Source organism: Bipolaris zeicola (genome assembly GCF_000523435.1).
Source record: "Bipolaris zeicola 26-R-13 unplaced genomic scaffold scaffold_76, whole genome shotgun sequence".
NCBI classification, from domain to species: Eukaryota; Fungi; Ascomycota; class Dothideomycetes; order Pleosporales; family Pleosporaceae; genus Bipolaris; species Bipolaris zeicola.
The window spans coordinates 1-22,877 of record NW_006912125.1 but is presented as its reverse complement, the minus strand read 5'-3'; the positions used below and the strand labels follow the sequence as shown (position 1 = coordinate 22,877).

Genomic DNA, 22,877 nt, shown 5'->3' with positions numbered 1-22,877 from the left:
GCATTGGATCCCCACAGCATTGGCGTTTACTTTTCTCTTTTCTTGTCCTTTATTTCGATTATACCGGGGCGTTCAAGCGATTTCCTTTGTTCTGCATAGTCCTCGAACATCTCTGTCAGAGGAAAACAGTCTGCATCTGATCTCTGGGGCATCCTGACCCCGTTTTCGTTTCTATACCCCATGTCGCGGAGCCAAGGGCCCGGGCATACGTTACCATTTCTTGAGTGGGATGGCTGGATACCCACCACGTTTACGGCGACCGCTGTGCAGGTTGATCCAGTCTGCCCGCAAGCACCCTAATTTCCTTTGTCACCATGTACATCCTCAACCGGATTTTTCCTTTTTTGCAATGGCAGAGCTGGAAGATGCTCTTGGCCGAGTTCACTTGAACCAAAATCTAAGAATCATCACGAAGCCACATACACAGTCTGGGTTTACGTGCCTGTACAAACGCTCATTACCAGCACATTATAATCCATCTCATTGATCATTCACATTCACGTTTATGCTTGTTTGGTGTGCTCTTGTTAGTACTTGGGAGAGTGATGTGGTTGTCTTTGTCTTTGTTTTGTTGGCCACGGTGCTTTGTTTGGTGTTTGTTCTTTGTGTCTCTGATGGACTTGTTCACTTGTCACATTTGTTGCCCCTACAAGTCGGTGTGTTTGTGCTAGATACATGTGGAGATTGAGAGTATGTACTTGGCGTGATACAGAATGACAAAGCAGCCAACTGGAGAAGAGGTTGGACTTGCAAGACAAACAAAAGGAATTACCCCTCATACCTCTCGCATTGTTTGTTGTCAGTGGTCGGTACCCGAGTCAGACGCATTGTTGTTGATTTGGCCGGACAGACGCCTTGAGCTATGCCCGATAGATCTGTTGAGCCGGAAAGGCGGGCTCCTTGTGCCTCAGATGGATGAGTGGCATTGCCCGGAAGAGTCCTAGGGACCCAGCCGTGCAGTCGCGTGAGGTCCCAACGCGTTTGGCGCTAACACTGTGCCAGCCCCGCTCTCCCCAAACATGGCTTCCCCACCAAACCTGCGCAAATCGACGTTATGCTGCATCCTGCACGCCAGCCCGTGTCTTGCCTGCGCCGATGCACCCCATCGCCACCCAAGTCTCCCAAATCGCACGTCTCAGAGTAATTTCATATATCCGACACCCGCTTTGGGAGGGCGGATACGTTGTGGGTTACTCTTGTTTGCGCCCCATCTATTTTTGCTTTTGCCCCACCTCAGCTGCGAGGGGAGCTAAGCTCCGAGCTCCGAGCACTTGCTGATCTCACAAAGCACGCACACACAGTTCAACGCGTGCTATAGTACATTACATACTCTACCTGCCACATGCGGCACGGTATCTTGGCTGCATAGACGAGCCTCTGCGCTTGTTTTTCTCAGTGTCGACGGCCAATTTTCTGGTCTTTTGCATGTGCAATTCGAGACAAGAGCAATCATGGATATCGACGACCTACTAGCCGAGGTCGCTGTCGACTCGACGCCACAGGAATCGCGCGACTTACAGGAGCTGACACGATGCTGGGTTGCCGAGAGAGTGGCGCCCGAGATTCTGCCGTGGCCGACAGATCTCATGGCAAGAGTGCTGGAGCGCATCGCAAGACAGGTGAGTTGTTCTACGTGCCGGGGCCACCTTCGAACCGTTGGGTGAACTCAACGGTCTTGGGTACAAAGCAATAATGGTTGTCTGAGCTTCTTCTTTGGCCGTTAGAATCAACCCTACATTCACATTACATCGAGATTGAGAGGGCTAATGACGCAGCCAGATTGAACTTGTCGAAGACCAAACGGGGAACATGGACCCAAAGACGAATTTCACTCTCATCATCATACAGACAGAACTAGAGCGATTCAAGTTTCTTGTCCGGAGTTTTTTGAGGGCCAGGATAAAAAAGGTGGGTAGCACGATTCTCTACCACTCCCATTGAGCCATCGCTCGGACACATGGTCGATGTCTGTATACTGATCTTAACAACAAACAGATCGACACACATCCCCTCCACATCTCCGCCCAACACACGTCCTCCCTCGACACCCCAACCCCACTCCTCTCCCCCGCAGAACACCAATACCTTACATCCCACCAAGCCCTACTCGCCTCCCACTACGCCTCGTCGTTCCTGTCTCAGTTCCCGGCCTCGCTGCAGCGTCTCGACGATACCACTGGCGGCATTAGCATGGTGGACAAGCCGGACGAAGACAAAGCCGTGTTTGTGCGTGCGTTGAGGGATGTAGGCGAGATTTTCGTCGAGGGCACGGATCGTAGGTTCGAAATGAAGAGGGGGGACGTGTGGGTTGTACGGTGGAGTGCAGTTCGACGGTGGTGTGTTGGGTGTGGTACAGGAGATGTGGAGTTGATTTAAGGAGTTAGAGAATACCCCCCTTTTTTTTCCTGCATAGAAGGTTGGATGTGTGTATGTTTGCATGGAGGGGAAGAAAAAGAGAAAGAAGAAGAAATATCACGATAGCCATTGAGGGTCTGATGCAATATTTTGCTTTTTTTCTGTACAAAGCATGTATATGGTTTTGGGGCATGTTCACGGCGTACATGAAAAGAAAAACGATTGAAAAGAAAAGTATGAAGAAGAAGAATGCGGTCAAGGTAATGTACATGAATGAAACAACTCACGAGAGCATGTACACTTCAATGACTTGTTTACGAACACATTCATCCATCATCAATGTATCACTAGAAAAAAACCACACAGAACACATATATGTACATGTCCATCCACAAAAAACTCACGCTATGCATTTCATGTACTTTAAGAACCCTCATCAAGCAAGAAGATGAGAAAAAAAAACCCCCATAACCTCATCCAATTCCTCCCCGTATTCTATTCTAGAATAAACATGGTAAGACTACTACCTTCCCCGGGGAAAAAAAATCATACAACAGTACTATACCCCGCTCCATACCCTCTTCTCCCTTTCCAGCGTAAATACCACTTCCTGCCCTCATCAGCCCAAAACACGCAACTTGCCACCGCCACCAAATGGGCCAAGTCGGCAAGATCCAGCGCCTCGGTCTGAAAGACGCGTTGCAGCGGTGGGAAATAAATGACAGCGAGTTGGCCCAGCAAACTGCCCGCGACGGCATAGTTGAACATTCTGTTGTCAAAGACGCCGATTTCGCCTGCGAGGACGGATTTGCTCGAGGAGCGGCAGGTCAGAGCGTTGAACATGTCGAAGAGGACGAAGCAGGTGAAGGTCATGGTCGTGTCTCGGGCTGTTACCATGTTGTCGTCGGACATTTCGAGGTAGTAAGTATTGAGGGTGCCGAGCATAATGATGGAGGCGGATTGGAGCACGCGTTGGATTAGAGGACGGGTGAGGACGCGGGCTTGACGGGGGCGAGGCGGGAGTGCCATGACGGCTGGGTCTACAGGCTCGACACCGAGGGATTGAGCGGGTGGGCCGTCCATGAGAATGTCTGGAGGGGGGGGGGGGGTAATGATTAGCCTTCGTTGTCTTGGATATACATGGATAATAACTTACTGATCCACAGAATCTGCATGGCATTGAGCGGATTCTGGAAACCGAGAAAAGTACTCAAGAGTACCAGGCTCAGTGCTGCCACACTGGTACTAAGTTGAAAGGTAAGGAAGTTTTGGATGTTGTAGAAGATACCCTTTCCCTCTTCGATGGCGTTGAGAATTGTGGCAAAGTTGTCGTCGGTTAGGATCATGTCTGCGGCTTCTTTGGCAACGTCTGTTCCCAGTCTGCCCATCGAGATGCCAATGTCGGCCTTCTTAAGTGCTGGTGCGTCATTGACTCCATCGCCAGTCATTGCAACGACATCGCCTCGCGACTGGAGCGCTCGAACAATCTTCATCTTGTGGTCCGGACTCGTGCGTGCAAAGATTGACGTCGTTGCCATGGCCTGGGCGAGTTCTTCCTCACTCATCTGGTCTACCTCATCTCCACGGATGACAGAGCGTCCAAGCGCAGAGTTTTCGGTAATCGGCATCCCCAGACTCTTTCCAATGGCAACTGCGGTAGTCTCTGCATCACCGGTAATCATAATCACCTTGACCTTGCCAGCCATCAGACGCCGGATGGCTCTTTCGACACCCTTGCGTGGAGGATCGTTCATGCCTACAAGTCCTGCAAACGTGAGACCACGATAGTGCTCATCATCACCAAGAGCAGAGTGTACGGCCGGCGCTGGAGAGGCAGTGCCACTAATATTTTTCTTCTTCGCCTTGGACACACCACTTGCGAAGCCGAGTACTCGTAGACCCTCTTGAGCCATGGATTCCGCAGCCTTGATTGCTTCCTGCTTGTGTGCTTGATCCAATGCTACCTCTTTGCCCTGTGCAGTGACGTATGTATCGCAGCGATCGAGAATCCTCTCCAATGCACCCTTGATATAGCTGTGTTCGGAACCGGGAGTGTGACTACCAGAACTGCTGCCAACGACAACGCCCATCCACTTTCTCTCTGAGCTGAATGGGGTTTCGAACTTGCGTTCACCAAGCCTTTCCCGCACGTCGTCTTCACCAAAAGCATCAATTAGGTCAAGGAGGGCGACATCGGTAGGCTGACCGACCCATCTACTTTTGGCCGAGGCACTATCATCGCCCAAGGTGGACGAAAGAACTGCTGCTGTGGAAGCTGATGCAGCGTGGTCGCTCAATAGACGGGCATTGTTGACTATATTTCCGATCCGCAGGATGTTACGAGTGGGGGAGTCGAGATCCATAGAGTCGTGCTTGAGCTTCACATCTGTTGGAGTAGCCTCGCCAAAATGCCATATTTTTGTGACAGTCATGTGGTTAGTTGTCAGCGTGCCTTCATGAGGTTAGCGAGTACAAGATTACTGTCCATATGCATAACTTACCCGTCTTGTCAGTACAGACGACATTAACCGAGGCCAATGTCTCTACACTGGGCAGCCGTCGGACAATGGCGTCGCGCTTGGACATCCTTAGCACACCCAAAGCAAGCGTGACCGTAACGATAATTGGCAGTCCTTCAGGTATGGCAGCAACAGCAAGCGAGACAGCAATCTGAAAGACCTCGAGAAACTTCCACCCCCGCCACAATCCTACCAACCCGATAAATGCAATAACACCAAATGACATGTAACTCAGCTCCTTTCCAAGTCGGTCCATAGAAAGTTGCAGAGGAGTCCTGGGGCTTTCAATTTCTCCCAAGGATGCAGAGATGGCGCCAAATTCCGTATTGCCTCCAGTACCAATAACAATTCCTTGTCCATACCCAGATCTAACCAGAGTACCCATGAAAGCAATATTTTTCTGGTCATTGAGCCTAATGTCTGCGCCAACAGTACCAGTGGCTTCGGATGCGTAAAAGGGCGAAGGTGATCGTTGGGCCCCTGTTGGGGGTGCAATAGTGTCAGGCGACTTGGAGACGGGTTCGTTCTCTCCCGTGAGATTAGACTCGTCGATGCTAAGGTCGGCAGCGTGTGTGATGCGAATGTCGGCAGGTATGCGGTCGCCCGTGTGAAATAGGACCAAATCGCCTGGTACTAGCAATGTCGCGGAGATTGTCGTGGACTTCCTCTCAGCTGCGGAGAGCGAAGCCGTAGTATCCTTGAGATTGTCCAGTTCGATGCCGTCGGTTGTGCCATTGGGTGTGCGGCCGCCCCGTGATGGCTCAGCTCCAGCGCGTATGATGTGTGCAGAATGCGGAACGAGCGAGTTGAGAGCCTCGATTGACTTTTCCGACCGGTACTCTTGTACGAAGCCTACGGTGACGACAATGGTCACTGCTACAGTTATGCTCAGCGCGTCTTCCAAGTTGCCCATGATAAATGACACAGCAGCAGATCCTAGCAACAGAAGGATGAGTGTCTCCTTGAATTGCTTGAGGAACCGCAGCCACAGCGGCTCGGGCTCTTCGTGCGGGAGTTCGTTAAGGCCATGGAGGTGTATGCGTGTCGAGGCGTCTGCAGCAGAAAGGCCATGTGTGACGGAGGTGGAGAGCTTTTGCGCGGTTTCTTGTGCAGACAAAAGCGAGTACGTGGCTGTTACTGACTGTGTGGGTGCATGTTAGTCGTGTGTCCGGTCGCGATGGCAGCCAGGCGCATGACGTACTGAGGGTGTTGGGCTGCGCTTATGGGGCTCTGGTGGTTGCAGCATTGGCGATGAAGGACGGGAGGGCTTGGAATATGGGTTCGAGGCATCGTAGCGGGGCAGTGAGGGCGTCGACGCTTTTGACATGTTGGCATGGCCAGGAGACGACTGTTGCGCCGCGGTCCAACGTGGCCTGTCCGTCGACGATTAGTGTGGGGGAAATGGCGGAGGAGGCCGATTATTGCATTGAGGTGGCGGTTAAGCAGTGTACGTAAGGACGGCTGGTAGGTAGAAAAAAAGAACCAAGGTTGACGGCGAGGGAGGGTTTGGATTGTCTTTTCGGGGCTCGCAGTTCGTCTGGTGAATTAGACGGTCGACTAGAACGTCAAAGCAACGGTACCCTTGTGCAGGGGTCAAGGGTCCTGGCCCTCCCCGTTTCACCCCATAAACAGTTGGACGCAACACATCGACCACCGTGCGACGGCCTTATCGGGAGCTGAAACAGAGAGAACTGATCTTAGGTTTGGAGCGCAAACCCGCAATAGATAAACATGCTCGATCCGCTACAGGGGAAAGGAATCTGTGCACACCGGCATTGGTGCTTGGCAGGTACATGTCCGACGCTACTACACATGCTCTCGTCGTGGCGCAGATGCTTGCGGGTGATGTCATGCTTGCGCCTCGCATATCGCTGCCGTGGCCAAGACGGGGTGTTTGGGGTGAAGGAGATTGGGACTGTTTCTCTAACTCTACCCATCCGTCTATGTACATACATCCAGTACAGTACATACCACATATTGGCCCACTCGCTGTTATCCTACCACCATGCACTATTCTGTAATCTGTACTCCACCAGGAAGCTCGTCAAGCCATGCATCTGCCCCTGTATCTTCGACAGCCTGTTGCGCCTTCGTACATCCAATTGCATCTCTGCCATCCTGGATTGTGAATGTAGAGGTACAGTCCTCGCTCCCACATTGATTGCCAAGAGCATTCATCCCCCTCTGTAGCGCATTCCCCTCCCAGCCAAACAAGTAGTCGCCATGCGCACCATACCCCGTTCTATCCATATTAACACAATCCTCAGCATTTCACTGCGGGTTTCTTGACTTACGCATCTCCAAAACTATACACTAATGGCTGTTTACCATCTTGGTAGTATTTGGGATCTGCAAACCCAGACGTGTCGAACATGATCTCATACATGACCTGTGGGATCCGGACTGGATGACTACTTGGACAGAAGTCGCCCGCGAGACCATTAAAGCCGGGCGCATACGCAACATGCGATCTGTGGTCTGGCGAGTCAAGAGTAACGCCATCCCAGCATGAAGGAAAGATCACTGTAGCACGGATTCCCCCTGGACATGGCGTAGAGGGAAAACTGGCAGTGTCATTACCTGAACAGGGCGCGCCGGCTCCACCCATGATGCGCTCGTCAACCTGCAGACAACGATGACAGATGCCTGGGTAAGTACCCTCTTTGCTGCGGTTGGTGGGATCGCCAGCGAGCATGCGAAAGCCCTATAAATCAGTGAGGAGGCACCACAGACGCGACAACCAATCTAGACTCACAGGTATCATCGCAGTAGTGTTCTTGTTTGTACCACTAAATGGACGCATGTAGTATATGGTGAGGCCGCCATCCTGTTCAAGGAGAGTTCCGTTTCGACGGCCGTTTGCCATCTGTGGTACTTTACGATATGTACCATTTTCTGGCGACTTGAAGTAAATGGAAGCGGTCCAGTAGTTCGATCTATCTTCTCTATGACTATGTAAGTGAACCTTCAAGATTCTAGAATGACTATGCTGACTTGTAAATGCACGAAGTGCATGTCGACTGCGCGGCCGGATCAAAGGAAGAAGGATCCATCTGATCACGTTAACCTCTTAAGTATATCAAGAAACAGCTGGCGATGCTATACTGTGACATTGAAACTGTTGCCTCCTACAATCTATGCAAGTTAGCCCTCTTGTATCGGAAACAACAGGTAGACTTGCTTGGTGCATATGCGGTGATGGGTTGAGCCCAGGGGTGACGAGCGGATCAGTACGCTCAACCACAAGCTGCGAACACCCAAACCGTAGAAAGTCGGATGACCCATAGGGCGTTTCCTGGGCTGAGATATGTTGTACAAGAAGCACAAAAACTACAGAGGAGTACCAAAGCATACTGGATAAAGATGCAAGCAAATGCGCTTGTTTGGGAATTGTGTACAATCAAGTGGACTTCGTAGGTGCAGGTATATTAGTACTTTGCTGATGCATGTATATCCAACTACCGTTCCTCAAGCTGGTCCAACATGATAGTCGAGCGGAGCAGATTGTCAAAACTCTTGGGAGGTCCCGGTCCCTTGGTCACATTTAAATGTAAAGGCCAATAGGGCGCGATCGGGTTCATTGATGCAATATCCCTACATTGGCTGAGTATTGATGAAGCAACTGCCGGGTCGCACAAGAACCTCATCGGAATATTGCAAAAGCGACAACCAGAGGTTCATTCGTTTTGCAGCATGTACAGCCAAGACTGAATATTGTTAAACATACTGTCATTTGACTACCCGCGCCGGATCAATCATGAACCGGAATTGGAGACTCGCCATTCTTTCCTATTGCAAGCTTGGATGGCAGCAACGAGAAAATACCAGCCCCGCAACAATATAATGAGGCGGTTGGGTGTGCGCGCTTATCACATAATGAGGCTACTCTCTCTGTCAATGGAGGTTTCTGGAATCAAAGGTGAAGGTGCTTTTGGTGTTTTCTGGTTCAGAGTCATGACTAAGCGGGAGCTGTGGGATCGTGGCTGCCACGCCCTGCCCTGATCCCAGCCCTTACCAGCCTCATCATCATCATTCAACCACCGAGCGCATCCGCAACACCATCGTCGCCCAACCCTCTCTGGCCCTGACTACCATCCATACGTGTGCGCGCACTTTTGGCACATACTATTGAGGTCACTGGCGCGTCTCTACCGCGTGCGCATCCCGTGACCTGCGACGCGTCGACATAAACACGACGACCGACCCGACGCGCAGCTCTTCTTCACCCCCATCCACGAGCTCCTCCATCCCGCCACCGCAATGTTTCTTCCCGAGGATCTTCTCTTCAAGCAAGGCGCGCTTGCGCACGTCTGGCTCGCCTCCAATCAGCAGAAGAAGCTCACCAAAGCTCAAGTGCTGCAGCACAAGATCCCCGAGAGTTGCGAGGTCATTATTCGACCAGAGGTGGCTGCTGGCGGCCCACTTGCGTTGCGTTTGAACGCGCAGCTACTTCTCGGTGAAGTGCGCATCTACCACAAGAAAGCCCACTACCTGCAGGATGACTGCAATGAAGCTTTGTGGAAGATCAAGATGGTAAACTTGGTTCCAACCACCCGGCATTGCCACGACTAACGCGTCTGCAGGCTTTCCGCCCTGGAAACATTGATCTTCCTGCGCAGACTCATGTTGCTAACCCCACCAACTTGATTCTACCGGATCAAATTACCGACCTGGACCTGCTAGCTCCTATGCCAGATCCCTCTTTTCTTCTCTCACAGCCGCTTAGTGGTAGCCTCGATCTTGGAAACACCACTGTACCGGATTGGGATAACAGCCAGTTTCTCTCTGGCAGCATTGAGCACCCACGTATGGAACCAATGGAGCTTCCCGACGATGACCTGAACCTGGATATTGGAGAAGATGACGACTTGGAGCCCCCAGCCCCGTTCGACGAAGGCACAAGTATCGAGATAGGCCGTAACGCGCCCCTCGAACGCCGTCAATCCGATGAATTTACTGCGCTAGACAAGGGTCTTACGCTAGACGCTGATGACCTTAACATAGATATTGGGGAAGATGCTCCTACAGAACTTGGCCCTGGCCCGGAGCTGAACCTCGATGATGATATGGATATCACCATGGGCGGAATGAACGAAACAGATCTCCCAGCAGGTTCGATAGCAGGCGATCTGCCTATGCGCCAGCGTGAGGAATCACCACTTTCCGAGCTGGGAGAGGAAGAGGCCACTCGCCTTGAACAGGAAATCGCCGAGCAAACCACCACCTTTGAGCCAGAGCAGGAGGAAGAGGAGGAGTCCATTCACCAAGCCAGGGCCAAGCGCAGGAGGGTCATTGGAGCCGACGCCGAGACAATGATTTCTAGCCAGCAACTGAAGGAGCAACAGAACAACCGTGAAAAGATTCTCAAGCCTGCGTCTTTCCTTCCACGCGATCCCCTCCTTATGGCTTTGCTCAACATGCAAAAGTCTGGAGGCTTTGTATCAAGTATTCTTGGTGATGGACGAAGTCAGGGTTGGGCTCCCGAACTGCGAGGTATCCTTTCTTTGGAAGTAATCTCCCGGCCAAGCCAGAAACGCAAGCGGGATGGCGTCAACATCGGAGCGGACGCCGAGGACGACGAAGCAACAGCAGGTGAAAGAGAGAAGACGCCACAACTACAGCTAGAATTTGAGCAAGATGAGCCAACTCTAGGTGGTGGTGATATTGGTATTGGCGGTGACAACACAATGCTAGGAGGATCTGAGGACATTATCCAACTCCCCGATGAACCAGATTTCCAGCAGATCGGTGAAGAGGAAGAGGATGTCTTTTCCCCAGTCCCAGACAACTTTGACGACACAACCGCACCTCTTATCCATCCCGCCGAAGGTGGCCCTGTATCACTAGGCACAAAACACGCCGTTCACTTCTTACGAGAGCAATTTGGGCCCGAAGCTGAGGAGAGCGAATCAGTTCGACAAAAAAGCAGCATCATCTTCCAAGACATTTTCCCAGAAACCAGGACATCACGGACCGACGCCACCAAGATGTTCTTTGAAATGCTCGTCCTGGCAACCAAGGACGCCATCAAGGTCGAACAACCAGCCAACAACCTTGGTGCTCCCCTACGTATTCGTGCCAAGCGTGGTCTCTGGGGTGAATGGGCTGAGACTGGTGCAAGTGGCGAACTGGCTTCCCAAGCCCAAGCTGCGCCTGCAGGAGACTCTGATGCCCCTGCTGAGGCCATTTTCCAAGGGCCATCTGAAGTTTCTGTCTCTGCGTAGGGAGAACAAACAAAAGAGATTAACTTTCTTGGGAAGACTAGGGGTAAATGAGGGCTTTGTTCTCATCTGGCAGGCGTTGGCTGAATACCCTTTCTTTTCGTATGACTTTCCCTTCTGCTGCTTGCAACGTTAAACTACGGCTTTTCTTGGTGGATTGGGTGCATTGGCGTTGATGTTTGGGAGGGGGGGCCTATTGTGTTATAGGGAAAACTTGGCTTTATCTTTTTGTATGATGCCAAGTAAGATATTTCTATCGGACTTGGAAAACGCAATGTACTTCGTATTACTTCAATATTGGATATGTGAGTTTTCTTGAATGACATGTTACTCGTACACTAAGTAAAACATTGAATGTTTGTATACTGCTGTGATTTTGCTAAGTATAGATCGTCATGAGGTCCAGACTCACGGTCGGGTGACCAAATCCCGGATTGCCGGATTTGAATTAATGCGTTCCCGCGGAACCTGCTTTGCCCCCAGTCTCTTCATACCCGCGGCAACTTTTCTTCTCCCGTCCACTCCCCATTGGCAGCAAACACGCTGTCTTGTTTTTGAGTTATACCCACAGGTACCCGTAAACTACTTTATTTGGACGGCCATCGCGATGAGCACTGCCGATACGGGCGGCAACGGTACTAAGACGGGCCGTCCACGCAAAAGGGCAGCCGAGGCCTGTACCTTCTGCCGTCGGAGAAAGGTTCGTCTGCACGCGCTTAATGGAACGTGGAGCGCGATACTGAAGACCACAGATCAAGTGCAGTGCGGAGAAACCTGTATGCGCGAGTTGCAAAACGCATGGGGTAACCTGCCATTATGAGCCCATAGACGATGCCCATCAAGCATCGAGCCGTCCACGTAAGACGCCACGACGAGAAAGAGCTTCAGAGTCGGTTGTGCCTGTAGATGCGCCTAGTCCTGCTACTCAATCTCCTGCCCAAGCTGGTTCCTCGACGCCACAGAGTGTGTCGCGCATTGTTATCACTGCGAATGGTTCTTCCAGCTATCATGGGCGGACAAGTACCTTGTTCGATGAAGGTCCCCATGAAAAGCCCGCTTCTGAGGCGCATCCAGAGATGCCTGATGAATGGGTTGAAAGAGGACTTGTTGCCGAAGCTGCGCGCCAACGCCAACTTGAGACTGTGAACTTCCGCCAGGGGAAACTCGACTTTGACGGTGTTGAGCCTGAGCTAGGCATGCACCTGCTATCCTTACACTGGAACCGACAACATCACTCTTTTCTTGCGACCTATCGTCCAGCCTTTATGCGCGACATGGCGTGTGGCGGGCCCTACTTCTCCAAACTCCTTCTGAATGCTATCTACTTTGGTGCAGCCAAGTTCAGCCCACGCCACGAAGTTCGCCGAGTAGCAGACGACGTACGCACTGCTGGCTGGCAGTTTCGTGAAAGAGTGCGTGAGCTTCTAGGCGGCTCTCTGGACAGAAGTGAAATCACGACGATCCAAGCTATGCTAGTCATGACTAACTCACTCTTCGCCCTAGGGGACGAACGCAGCGCTGCATGGATTTATGCAGGCCTGGCATTTCGTATGATAGTTGATCTTGGTATCCACGTGGATACCCCACACCTAGCAGGCAGTCGCCGATTGTCTGACGAAGACTACGAAATCCGGAGGCGCGTCTTCTGGGCTGCATTTGGTAAGCATCATCGTTGCACGTAGATTGACATCGCTAATCGAAAGTGCAGTCATCGACAAAATCCAGAGCCTGTATCAGGGCCGACCTGTCAGCATCAAGGAGTCAGACACTCTAGTCCCGATCAAGTTCCAAGATACGTATGAAGAACTCGAGCATTGGACACCCTTCGCATACTCGACTCAGTCAGATGCAACTTACCTGGGCTCCCCGGCATATAGCGTTTCCACATTTCGTCGTCTTTGCCAGCTCTCGGTCATTCTGAGTGACATCCTCAGCACAATATATACCGAGAGAAGCTCCGACTCAAGCCCTGCAGAGCTTTCGTCTAGGCTAGAAAGCATCCATTCAAAGCTTACGACATGGCGACAAAACTTACCCGAGCATCTTGCTATAGACGCACACAAGGTTTCTGTGACGCCACCGCCACACGTACTCAGCTTACAGTAAGTACCCAAGATCCTAACAAATCATTTCAATATACTTAGGAAGCTACAGTGCCCTTTATAATGTTCTCACCATCCTTCTGCATCGCCCATTCGTTGCCGACGGGCATCTCTACAACACTTCACGTGCAATTTCAGTAAATTCTTTTATGGCCTGTGCAACATCGGCAGATGATATTGTGAAGCTCTTGCGAGTATACCACAAAGCCTTCAGTGTGCGAAGAGCTCCATACCTGATTTCGTATGCTACTTACGTTGCTGCGACTATCCACGCCCGCATTGCCGCTAGACGTGGACCCAGGTCTCCTGCTCATAGGAACCTCGAGACCTGCTTGGCAGTGTTCCGTGAGAATCAAGAAACAAATTGGGCCGTGCGACGCGCCAATGCAATTGTACAAAACTTGATGAAGAGAATGGGAGTTGCTACGTTGAATCCGAACGATGCTCTACTTGACAGGGATGCTGACAACAGGGGTCAGAGCAGTACCCCAGATACAACAGCTGGTAGTTCTGTAGGCCGCGAGCCCAGCTTGAAAAGCATCGATATCGATGGTATTATCCAAAGCTTTGTTAGAGAGCGAGAACAAGAAAACGCTCTTCCCGTGCAAACGAATGCAAGCGGCAATGCTAATCTTCCACATGCAAATTTACCTGTACAATCACAATGGTCAAATTCTATGCCTGGAATGCCTGGAATGCCAGGGGCGACATCCTACAATGGACAAAATGACGGCGGCAATATTGCGTACGATAATAACGGCAGCTGGATGTTTCAAGGCCAGCAGCAACCGTTATTCGGTGAAAACACCTTTACTGTGGACGATCTCCTCTATGGCTTTAACAGCTCGGAATTGGACCGATTTCCGAACCTGGATTGGGATATGTAAGTAGGATGTCAGTTGGCTAGATTTCTTGCAAAGACTTGCTGCGCCACCGTGTTTCGTGGCCGCGGCAAAACTTCGGCCTTTTCTTCCCGCGGCTTTACCTCACATCAAAACCTCCCGCGGGAGTCGGTGCAAGGATGAGAAGTATCATGCCCATCAATGGTCATCAAAATCTTCGTGGTGGATTCCATAGTTATATATGGGATGTACCCTCTTTTGAGACTATTGGATATAAAATCCTCTGATTTCATACCGACGGAGACATTTATTTACGTCTTCGCGTACAGTTAGTGTAGATGTTTCGATCACTCTCTACATTGTCAAGTACTCAAAAAGCAAGACTCTCAACTGTATCTCACATTCTACCCATACGCTTACCAGATCTTCCAATGGCGTACGAAAGAGCTCCGAAAAGGGTCCGACGCAGCTTACCCGCTGTGCTAATGCGTGCGGGTACCTCCAAGGGTCTATTCATCCACCGCCATGACTTGCCAGCTTCAGAGAAGGACTGGGTAAAGCCGCTACTCGCGGCTATGGGCTCGCAAGGTTCAGATGCTCGGCAGATTGATGGTGTAGGTGGAGCAACATCGACAACATCAAAGGTTGCTGTTGTATCACCATCAACAAGAGTGGGCATTGATGTGGATTATACGTTTGTACAGGTCGCTGTAGGACAAGAATCAGTAGACTTTAGCGGCAACTGTGGAAACATGTGCTCAGGTGTTGGGCCATTTGCTCTTCAAGAAGGTTTGGTTCGTGCTACTCCCGGGGAGCGAACTGTAAGTTAATCGATCCGAAATTCAGGGTTCGATGCTGATTCGCAATCTAGCTTGATGTCCGGATATTTAACACAAACACATCACGGGTCATTGTTGACACTGTTCAAGTCGATGAAGACGGATCCTATGAGGAGTCTGGTGACTACGCAATTCCTGGAGTCAAGGGAACTGGTAGCGAAGTAAAGGTTGCTTTCGTCGAGCCTGCGGGTAGTATGACCGGAAAGCTGTTCCCCACTGGCAATCGCTGCGACACCATCGATGTCAAGGGGAATGACGGTCAACGGTTTTCGGTCAAGGCAACTTTGATCGATGCCGCCAATCCCTTTATTCTCGTCGACGAAAGGACACTACCGTCAAATCTCAAGACTGCAAGCAAAGACTCAGCAAGCTATCTCGAGCAAATGGAGTCTATTCGGCGTGTTGGTGCTGTGATGATGGGCCTCGCCTCGGACGTAACTGCAGCGGCAAAGGTTCGAGGTACGCCAAAGTTGGCCATCCTATCGTCTCCACAATCAGGTGGTCCATCCGGAACTCCAGACGTTCATGTCCAGGCGTTCAGCATGGGAAAGCCTCACCCGAGTCTGCAGCTTACAGGCGCGGCATGCCTAGCATCAGCGGTATGCATACAAGGAACAATTGCACACGAACTCGCGGAGGGTGCTAGAATACAGTCTTCGTGGCAATCAACGCCCGAGCGTACACCAAGCCCATGCTCAGATTCGGACGAGAGCTCATCCGACCTACTGCCGAAACAACAGACTGTCACTCTTGCCCACCCGAGTGGACAAATCAGTGTCGATGTCTTGTGTACAAGCTCAGAATCGTTCGCGTACGTTGACAGGTGTGCCGTTTCTCGGACAGCCCGGCGTATATTCGAAGGCAAGGTCTACTACTATACGGATGAGGCTCAATGAGACTGCTGGGAAGAAGCATTGAACACGTATGGAACATAATATATGAATAATTTAGGAATCAGAACTAGCACTTCAAATGTATATATGACAAGTAATATGAGAAACAAAGTTAAAGTTGAAAGTTGGTCTTTGGCTCAAGTTTGTGACATCACGCGCCAGGATCGGAACTGATGCCCCACTGCGTTCCGAGAAATTTTGGCATCGCTCTCCAGTCATCACCTTTATGCCCACGCGCACTCCCCGCATACCAAATGTCAAGCCCAAGAAAGTCTTTTCATATTACACTCCAATACGTCGTCTGGCGCAAGTCGCTACACGACCGCCCCATTGTAACGCATATACCGCGCTGAGAAAGGCCATCGTATTCTCCAGCGCAAAGATATTTGAATCTGCCAGGCCCAATACTACCAACGCCCCGCCGACGCACAAGCAGTTAATCGCAACCATGTCGGAGACCAAGATTCAGCCGGTGGACCCCCAAAAGTTGGGGAAGATTACATTCAAAAAGACGGAAGACTTGATCGACGACTGGCATATTGAATATGACGAGTCAGCGAGTGCTGATGATCATTTCGGTAATCTCAAAGCAGCGGCTCGCGATCTGGTGGAGACGGATGTACCTGTTGCATTCCCTACCGAGACAGTGTATGGACTGGGAGCAGATGCGACACGAAGCGCGGCTGTAAAAGAAATCTTTGCTCGCAAGGGGCGACCGGCCGATAACCCACTGATTGTTCATGTACACTCTTTACCACAACTTCGTGCACTACTGTCAGGGAAGCTGGAAGCCACAGGCGATGGGAAGATCAATGGCAAGGACCCCATACCAGAGATCTACAGACCACTGATTGAGCGATTCTGGCCTGGTCCTCTCACCCTCATCCTCCCGACTCCAAGGACTTCGATCCTCGCGCCAGAGGTCACGGCAGGCCTTTCGACATTTGGTGCACGAATGCCACGATCCATCATCGCCTTATCTCTGTTGCGACTATGTGGACGCCCTCTTGCTGCGCCCTCTGCGAACGCATCGACCCGTCCGTCCCCCACAGCCGCCGAGCACGTTTACGACGACCTAAACGGTAAAATAACACGGATAATTGACGGTGGGCCATGCGAAGTGGGTGTCGAAAGTACAGTCGTGGATGGCTTGTCCAGTCCACCAGCGATTTTACGACCAGGCGGTGTAACAGTCGAACAACTGCGACAATGTCGCGGGTGGGAGAATGTGGTGGTAGGATACAAGGACAAGCAGGCAGAGGACTCGAGTAAACCCCGAGCGCCAGGAATGAAGTACAGACACTATAGCCCTAAAGCGTCTGTTCTTCTTTTTGAAGCAGGCGCAGAGCAACCTACGCCTGAAGAACTGAAAAGCAAGAGCCGGATTGGCATTGTCAGGACAAAGAATTGGAAACTCGCGTTGGGCCTGGATGCTCGGAAAGTGCAGTTGGCAAATCCAAACGGATGGGGTTGCTCGGAACCGGAAGCAGAAGCTGAAGCTCCTGTAAACACCGATGTGTCTTCGCCACGCCAGTCCAATCTCCTCCGATCGGTTATCCAGCACCAAATCCCCGAGTCCGACCATTATATTGTATCGCCTGAGGGTATACACGTCTGGGACATCAACCTCGGCGCGAACACGGAGGACATTGCACGAGGACTCTTTTCTGCACTGAGGGATCTCGACAAGAAGGGCGTGGAGATTATTTATGTCGAGGGTATCGATGATAAGTCTGGGGATGATATAGCTGCTGCGGTGATGAATCGGCTTAGGAAAGCGGCGGAAATACGGATTTGAATGGGCAGTGTTTACGAGTGTAGGGATTGTGAAGAGGAGTTGGTTTACGTGGTAGTCATGGGGTGTCTGGCGTTTGCAGGCTATGAAGTGTGATGTTGATTCTTTGTGTCAAAATATATAAATGAGTGATATACACGATAGATTTCTTGAAAGATTGAAATCACGCATCTACCCTTCTACTCACTGAACCCCCCATACGTCTTTTCTCAAGGAAGAACTCATTTATCATGTTTCACTACCTTGGTACTCTCCTCCTTTTCGCCCTTACGACCACGACAGGTGCCACACCCGTCTACAGCACCATGTTAAATCCGCCTCCTACCTACCCACCTTACTCACCCTGCACACTTCAGCCTGCACAAAAGAGAAAAGCAGACAACTGTCTAGCGTGCGATGTAGAGGGGAAAGTGACGTGTCTGCCCAAAAGGCGGTATTCGTGGTGCAAAGACGGGTGTCTGGTGGTACAGGATCTGGGAAGCGATTGGGTGTGTGAAGTGGAAGGGAGGATACGGAATGAGGGGAAGAGTTGTGTGCGATAAAAGGTGCTTGGAAAAAAGGAGCAATGCAGTGAACTCTTTCTCGGAAAGTTGCGGAAGTTGTGAGGCGAGAGAGAGCAATGGTCGATCAGAGGTCGGAGTACTAGTAACTATGCCGGCGACAAACTGTCGAGACACACCGACAAAACCAAACCAAAAACAATGTTACCTTGTGAGATACGTGTATTAGGGTTACTGAGTTACCAGTCCCACGGTTTAACCTACTAGAGATTTTACTATTTTTGTCTTGCTACTGTATTTGCTAGAGTTGGCAGATGTTAGGAAGGTAGTAGAAGAAGGTAAAATATGGGCTATTTGCGAAGATTGGCATTAAACTCTCTTTTTCAGCCCCTTCACACACACACACACACACACACACACAGACGTCAGTCTCGACGGTCTTGTACTACTTACTAGTAATTACCGACAGTCGAGTCAAGCAAAGAAGTAAAAGAGCCGGGTTTGCCAAGTAGGGCCTCCTGAGCAGGGCGATTGCCAAGGGATCCCAAGCACGGCGTTGGTCGGAATGGGACCTTGGGAGCTCTTAAGTGCAAGGGGAAACAAGCTTTTGGTGGTGAACAAGGCGATGTGACGCTATTGCCAAAGTTAAAAGGCGGGAAGGACAGGGCGGACATGGTTGCGACATTTGGGCGGCGGCGTCGTTGTTTCGGGAGATGGTAAGGGTGACAGAGTTACGTCGACACGCGGCGGAGGCGTTGGATAGGCAAGGCAGGGCAGGGCAGGGCAGGGCAGGGCAAAGGTTCGGCTTTGTCTAGAACGGCCAAAGCAAAGACTGCAACAAAAGTGGAGCCAATTACGTGGCTCGGCGCTCGCCGGGGTTGCTGCTACTAACGTTGCGCTTGGCCGCTTGGCCTCTCTTCTCATGTAATTGTTGAATACGTGCCAGGGAAATGAAAGAGAAGGCCTCATCAGGCCGTCACTTGGTAATATTAATCGAGATGCAATAATACGCAGGCCCGGCACTTTGGAGGGCTTGCAGCGGACCTCTCGCAGCATGTTGGGGGCGCTTATGCAGGAACTTGCAGCTTATCGATAGCCCGACAACCACGACGAATGATGACCCCTTCTCCACACGGGATCGAGGAAAAAAACCGAAAACTGGGGGGAAACGTTCTCGAGCGCAAAACTTGGATGCGAGAATGAGGACAGAGATTTCGAAGCGCGCGCGGGTCCGAGGCATGATGACGTCGGCGCAGACGTGTGTAGGGAATTAATCGAGTGTCGATATGGACAGGGTGTGTGCGTGGCCAAGGTGTCGGCGCTGGCTGCTGGTAGGTGTAGGAACAAGCAACGAGAGAGAGCAAACGTCGTGCATGGCAACGTTAGTAGTCCTTTACTACTAGTTATGTCACGTCTCATCTGATTCCATCTCGTCTCGTCTCGTCTCTTCTTGCCTGTTTCCTCGAGCGTCAAGTACAAACTTGACGACGCAACACACCACACCACCTGCACGACAAAGGGACAGGCCGACTGCAGTGTTACATGCCCAGCCCATCTCTACTAGTCCTACCAACCAACCTGACTCGCCCCTTCAACCCGCCTCGTCACCAACACTCTTCTTGCACTGCGCCTCTCTGCCGCACTGTCCAGCCACCGCCCGCCTTGTTCTCCCTCTCCTCACACCCGGCCCCAGATTCACTCTCCAGCAGCCCGACGCGACTCGTCATCTCTGATTCAAGATGGTCAAACATCCAGAGCCGTCAACACGTCCGGAGATGAAAGCCAGTGTCTAGAATGGTCGATCCCTCCACGCCGCCGCTGAGCGGCCCCGCCCCTAACAGCTCGCCGGGGCCAGGAGGCTGAAGGATTCACACTCACAACCTTGCGAGTGGAGCAAACACATGCCCGCTTGACGACATGCCTTTACTTTACCCACATGCAGCCAGTCAGACTCCTACACAGTCAGCGCACCGCATCCGGTGTCTTTGTGCGCCCTGAGACTATAGATCGCAGACTCACAGCTCACCCCCCCCCTGCGGCGTGCAGACAGGACTTACCGCTCCCGGAAACCCCGTATACGAAAACACCATCTTCTTTGGGCCCCCCTGTTTTGCCATGGGGAGCGCGGGTGTACCTGAGAGTGGCGGTTACGTGAAACACGCCAGCTCTGCTTGCTAGCTTGCGAACGTAAGCCACCATCTTAGCCGTTCACGCTGTTCCTGTGCTGTGACTGGCTGAAGCACCCTATTTCCACCTACCCCCTGGCACATTTGCTTGACCTAAAAAAGTCTGATGCTTCCGAATCCGCGCACACTAGGCGGGGGGGGGGGCATGCCTACGCGACCATCGAGTGTCCGTATCTGGCCCCCCGCTCGAATATAAGGTGAAAATCACCCGCATCCCCCCAACCTTTTTCCCCTCCTTCACCCTCACTCCTTCGCTCGCACAAACTCGGTTGTTGCCTGCCATTCCTTTTGAGCATTCTTTTGCTCTGTACATTCTCTTGTCCCCCCACTTGACAGTCACGTTCCTTGCTCGACGTCAACAATCCATTGTTTGCGCTCAGGTTAGCTGCATCTGCTTTTAACTGCTCAATCGATACCCTCAAAGTAGAACGTGTGCAAACGCCTGAAATAAACAAACAAACAACTTTTTTGTTTTCAAACCACAAAAAAAACGACAACTACCGAACATGTCTTCCTCGATCAAGATTACCGGCCTTTTGGCTCTGGCTGGCTCTGTCGCTGCCGTCCCTCACTTCCAGCACGAGAAGTTCCACCACCGCGCTGCCTACCCTGCTGGTGGATGGGGTGCCTCCAACAACACTGCTCCCGCTGGTACTGGTAGTGCCATCTACGGTGAGCCAACCACCACTCTGGCCACGACTTCGACCTCGACCCAGACCTCGTACACGACCGTCTACGTCAAGCCCTCCCCTTACCCTGGAGTTCAACAGGCCAACGTCGCCGATGTCGCCACTACCCCCGGCTGCGGTGCCACCGTCACTGTAACTGCCAAGGAGAAGGTCACCGTCACTGTCACCCCCGGAGGCGGTGCTGCTGCTCCTCCCAGCTCAGCTGCTGCTTCCCCTTCCAAGCCTGCTGAGTACGCTGCTCCATCCAAGCCCGCCGAGTATGCTGTTCCCTCCAAGCCTGCTGAGTACCCAGCCGAGACCCCCGAGGCTTCTGCTTCATCCAAGCCTGCTGAGTACCCTGCCGAAACTCCTGAGGCTCCTGCCCCATCCAAGCCAGCTGAGACTCCAGCACCATCCAAGCCTGCTGAGACTCCTGTCTACAGCGCTTCAGCCACCCCATCTGCCAGCAGCCCAGTTGGTGGTGCCTTCCCTACTGGTACTCCCGGCCTTGGAAACATGTACTCTGGCACCAAGCGTGGTCTTGCCTACAACAACGCCGAGCTCTGCTCTACCCTCGGTAGCAGCTACGGCTTCGGCTACAACTGGGCTCAGACTGAGAACAACGACATCGGCACCATGTTCATCCCCATGATGCACAAGCCCAGCGACTCCACCGCCGACGAATGGCTCGCAAACGTCGACAAGGCCGTCAAGAAGGGCTCCAAGGCCGTCATGGGTTTCAACGAGTGCGACATTGCTGCTCAGTGCAACCTCAGCCCCGAAGCCGCCTGCTCTTCGTGGAAGGAGTACATGAACCCCGTCAAGGAGGCTCACCCCGACGTCACCATCATCGGTCCCTCCGTCAGCAACGGCCAGGCTCCTCTCGGTCTCGACTGGCTCTCGCGCTTCCACACCGCCTGCCCCGACGCCAAGGTCGACGCTACCAACATCCACTTCTACGACGTCTACGACGACAAGACCATTGACCGCTTCATTGCCCACGTCAAGCAGGCCGCCGAGACCTACGGCCAGAAGGTCTGGATCACCGAGTTCGGCCTCAACTCCGGTTCCGCCACTCAGGAGCAAGCCGCTAGCTTCCTCAAGGACTGCATGGCCTACCTCGATACCTCAGATGATGTCCAGGGCTACTCATGGTTCATGGTTGGCACCGGTGAGAACCAGCTTAACCTCTCTGATGGTCTTTCTCCCATCGGAAAGGTCTACGCTGGTTCTTCCTAAAGAGATTAGAGGGTTTTCTCTCTTGTTAGATTAGACCTTTTCTTTTCTCTTTGTCTTCTTCTTCTTCTTAAACTTTAACTTTTCTTGCACTTTTTTTTTTACACAACTAGGAGATTGATGAAGGGAGGGTGGGGGCGGTTTCAGGGTGATGGATACGTGTAACTCAAAAAGGCGTTTGTACATACCATCATGGCGTCGCCTTATACATACATCATCTTTTTTTACATATCATGCTTCTTCTGATTGCTTCATTGGTGACGATGTGTATATATGTGTGTATGTTGGTGTATTCAAGTGACGATGAATGTAGATGTGCCTCGTTCTTAGCACATGAATTAACTGGAGATGCAACGTTTCCTTCTGGATGTAAATTGTGAGCGAAGGCATATACAAAGAAGGGATCCTCCCATCAGAAATCGAGATGGCATCTTGCATATATCGAGAGAATCAATGGGTGTATATAGATCCTACCTGCTATATTTGTATTCCAACGATCCAAGAGTTAACAAACGAGTATTTTTTTATCAACAAACCCCGGTTTTTTTTCCCTCTCCTTTCCAAGCGTCCTACATGTACAGTCACCTATCAGAAGTTTGTTCGCGTAAGCACGGGCCCACCCCAACCACAACCGAGCTGCAGAGCTCCATCTTCTTCAACACCACGTAACTACATCAAAATGGCATCTTTTTCTACCAAAATTTCGAGCAATCGAATGCCT

The 22,877-nt window shown here is 51.6% G+C and overlaps 9 protein-coding genes across 9 annotated transcripts; 6 read left to right on the top strand and 3 right to left on the bottom strand.

The window, feature by feature from the left end:
- Positions 1-1,451: 1,451 nt before the first annotated feature.
- On the top strand, positions 1,452-2,376 carry COCCADRAFT_96434 (uncharacterized protein; the record flags this gene model as incomplete). The annotated part of the gene is made up of 3 exons (XM_007714198.1): positions 1,452-1,619; positions 1,780-1,908; positions 1,996-2,376. 3 exons carry the CDS (start codon positions 1,452-1,454, stop codon positions 2,374-2,376), a joined length of 678 nt encoding a protein of 225 aa, XP_007712388.1.
- Positions 2,377-2,901: 525 nt separating this feature from the next.
- Positions 2,902-6,201, bottom strand: COCCADRAFT_36849 (uncharacterized protein; the record flags this gene model as incomplete). The annotated part of the gene is made up of 4 exons (XM_007714197.1): positions 2,902-3,446; positions 3,512-4,807; positions 4,857-6,015; positions 6,076-6,201. The coding sequence occupies 4 exons, from the start codon at positions 6,199-6,201 to the stop codon at positions 2,902-2,904; spliced, it is 3,126 nt and encodes a 1,041-aa protein (XP_007712387.1).
- A 238-nt stretch (positions 6,202-6,439) lies between these two features.
- Positions 6,440-7,927, bottom strand: COCCADRAFT_36848 (uncharacterized protein; the record flags this gene model as incomplete). Its single annotated transcript, XM_007714196.1, has 5 exons — positions 6,440-6,455; positions 6,916-7,116; positions 7,169-7,578; positions 7,630-7,819; positions 7,869-7,927. The coding sequence occupies 5 exons, from the start codon at positions 7,925-7,927 to the stop codon at positions 6,440-6,442; spliced, it is 876 nt and encodes a 291-aa protein (XP_007712386.1).
- Positions 7,928-9,134: 1,207 nt separating this feature from the next.
- On the top strand, positions 9,135-11,098 carry COCCADRAFT_96447 (uncharacterized protein; the record flags this gene model as incomplete). The annotated part of the gene is made up of 2 exons (XM_007714195.1): positions 9,135-9,407; positions 9,458-11,098. The coding sequence occupies 2 exons, from the start codon at positions 9,135-9,137 to the stop codon at positions 11,096-11,098; spliced, it is 1,914 nt and encodes a 637-aa protein (XP_007712385.1).
- Positions 11,099-11,702: 604 nt separating this feature from the next.
- On the top strand, positions 11,703-14,084 carry COCCADRAFT_96406 (uncharacterized protein; the record flags this gene model as incomplete). The annotated part of the gene is made up of 4 exons (XM_007714194.1): positions 11,703-11,795; positions 11,848-12,754; positions 12,804-13,197; positions 13,250-14,084. The coding sequence occupies 4 exons, from the start codon at positions 11,703-11,705 to the stop codon at positions 14,082-14,084; spliced, it is 2,229 nt and encodes a 742-aa protein (XP_007712384.1).
- A 440-nt stretch (positions 14,085-14,524) lies between these two features.
- Positions 14,525-15,774, top strand: COCCADRAFT_96390 (uncharacterized protein; the record flags this gene model as incomplete). The annotated part of the gene is made up of 2 exons (XM_007714193.1): positions 14,525-14,860; positions 14,911-15,774. 2 exons carry the CDS (start codon positions 14,525-14,527, stop codon positions 15,772-15,774), a joined length of 1,200 nt encoding a protein of 399 aa, XP_007712383.1.
- A 445-nt stretch (positions 15,775-16,219) lies between these two features.
- On the top strand, positions 16,220-17,569 carry COCCADRAFT_5117 (uncharacterized protein; the record flags this gene model as incomplete). The annotated part of the gene is made up of 1 exon (XM_007714176.1): positions 16,220-17,569. The coding sequence occupies one exon, from the start codon at positions 16,220-16,222 to the stop codon at positions 17,567-17,569; it is 1,350 nt and encodes a 449-aa protein (XP_007712366.1).
- Positions 17,570-18,572: 1,003 nt separating this feature from the next.
- On the bottom strand, positions 18,573-18,740 carry COCCADRAFT_58895 (uncharacterized protein; the record flags this gene model as incomplete). The annotated part of the gene is made up of 1 exon (XM_007714192.1): positions 18,573-18,740. A coding segment is annotated over one exon (168 nt), but the record flags the coding sequence as incomplete, so codon positions are not given.
- Positions 18,741-20,758: 2,018 nt separating this feature from the next.
- COCCADRAFT_96397 (glycoside hydrolase family 128 protein) lies at positions 20,759-22,159 on the top strand (the record flags this gene model as incomplete). Its single annotated transcript, XM_007714191.1, has 1 exon — positions 20,759-22,159. The coding sequence occupies one exon, from the start codon at positions 20,759-20,761 to the stop codon at positions 22,157-22,159; it is 1,401 nt and encodes a 466-aa protein (XP_007712381.1).
- Between the last annotated feature and the right edge of the window lie 718 nt (positions 22,160-22,877).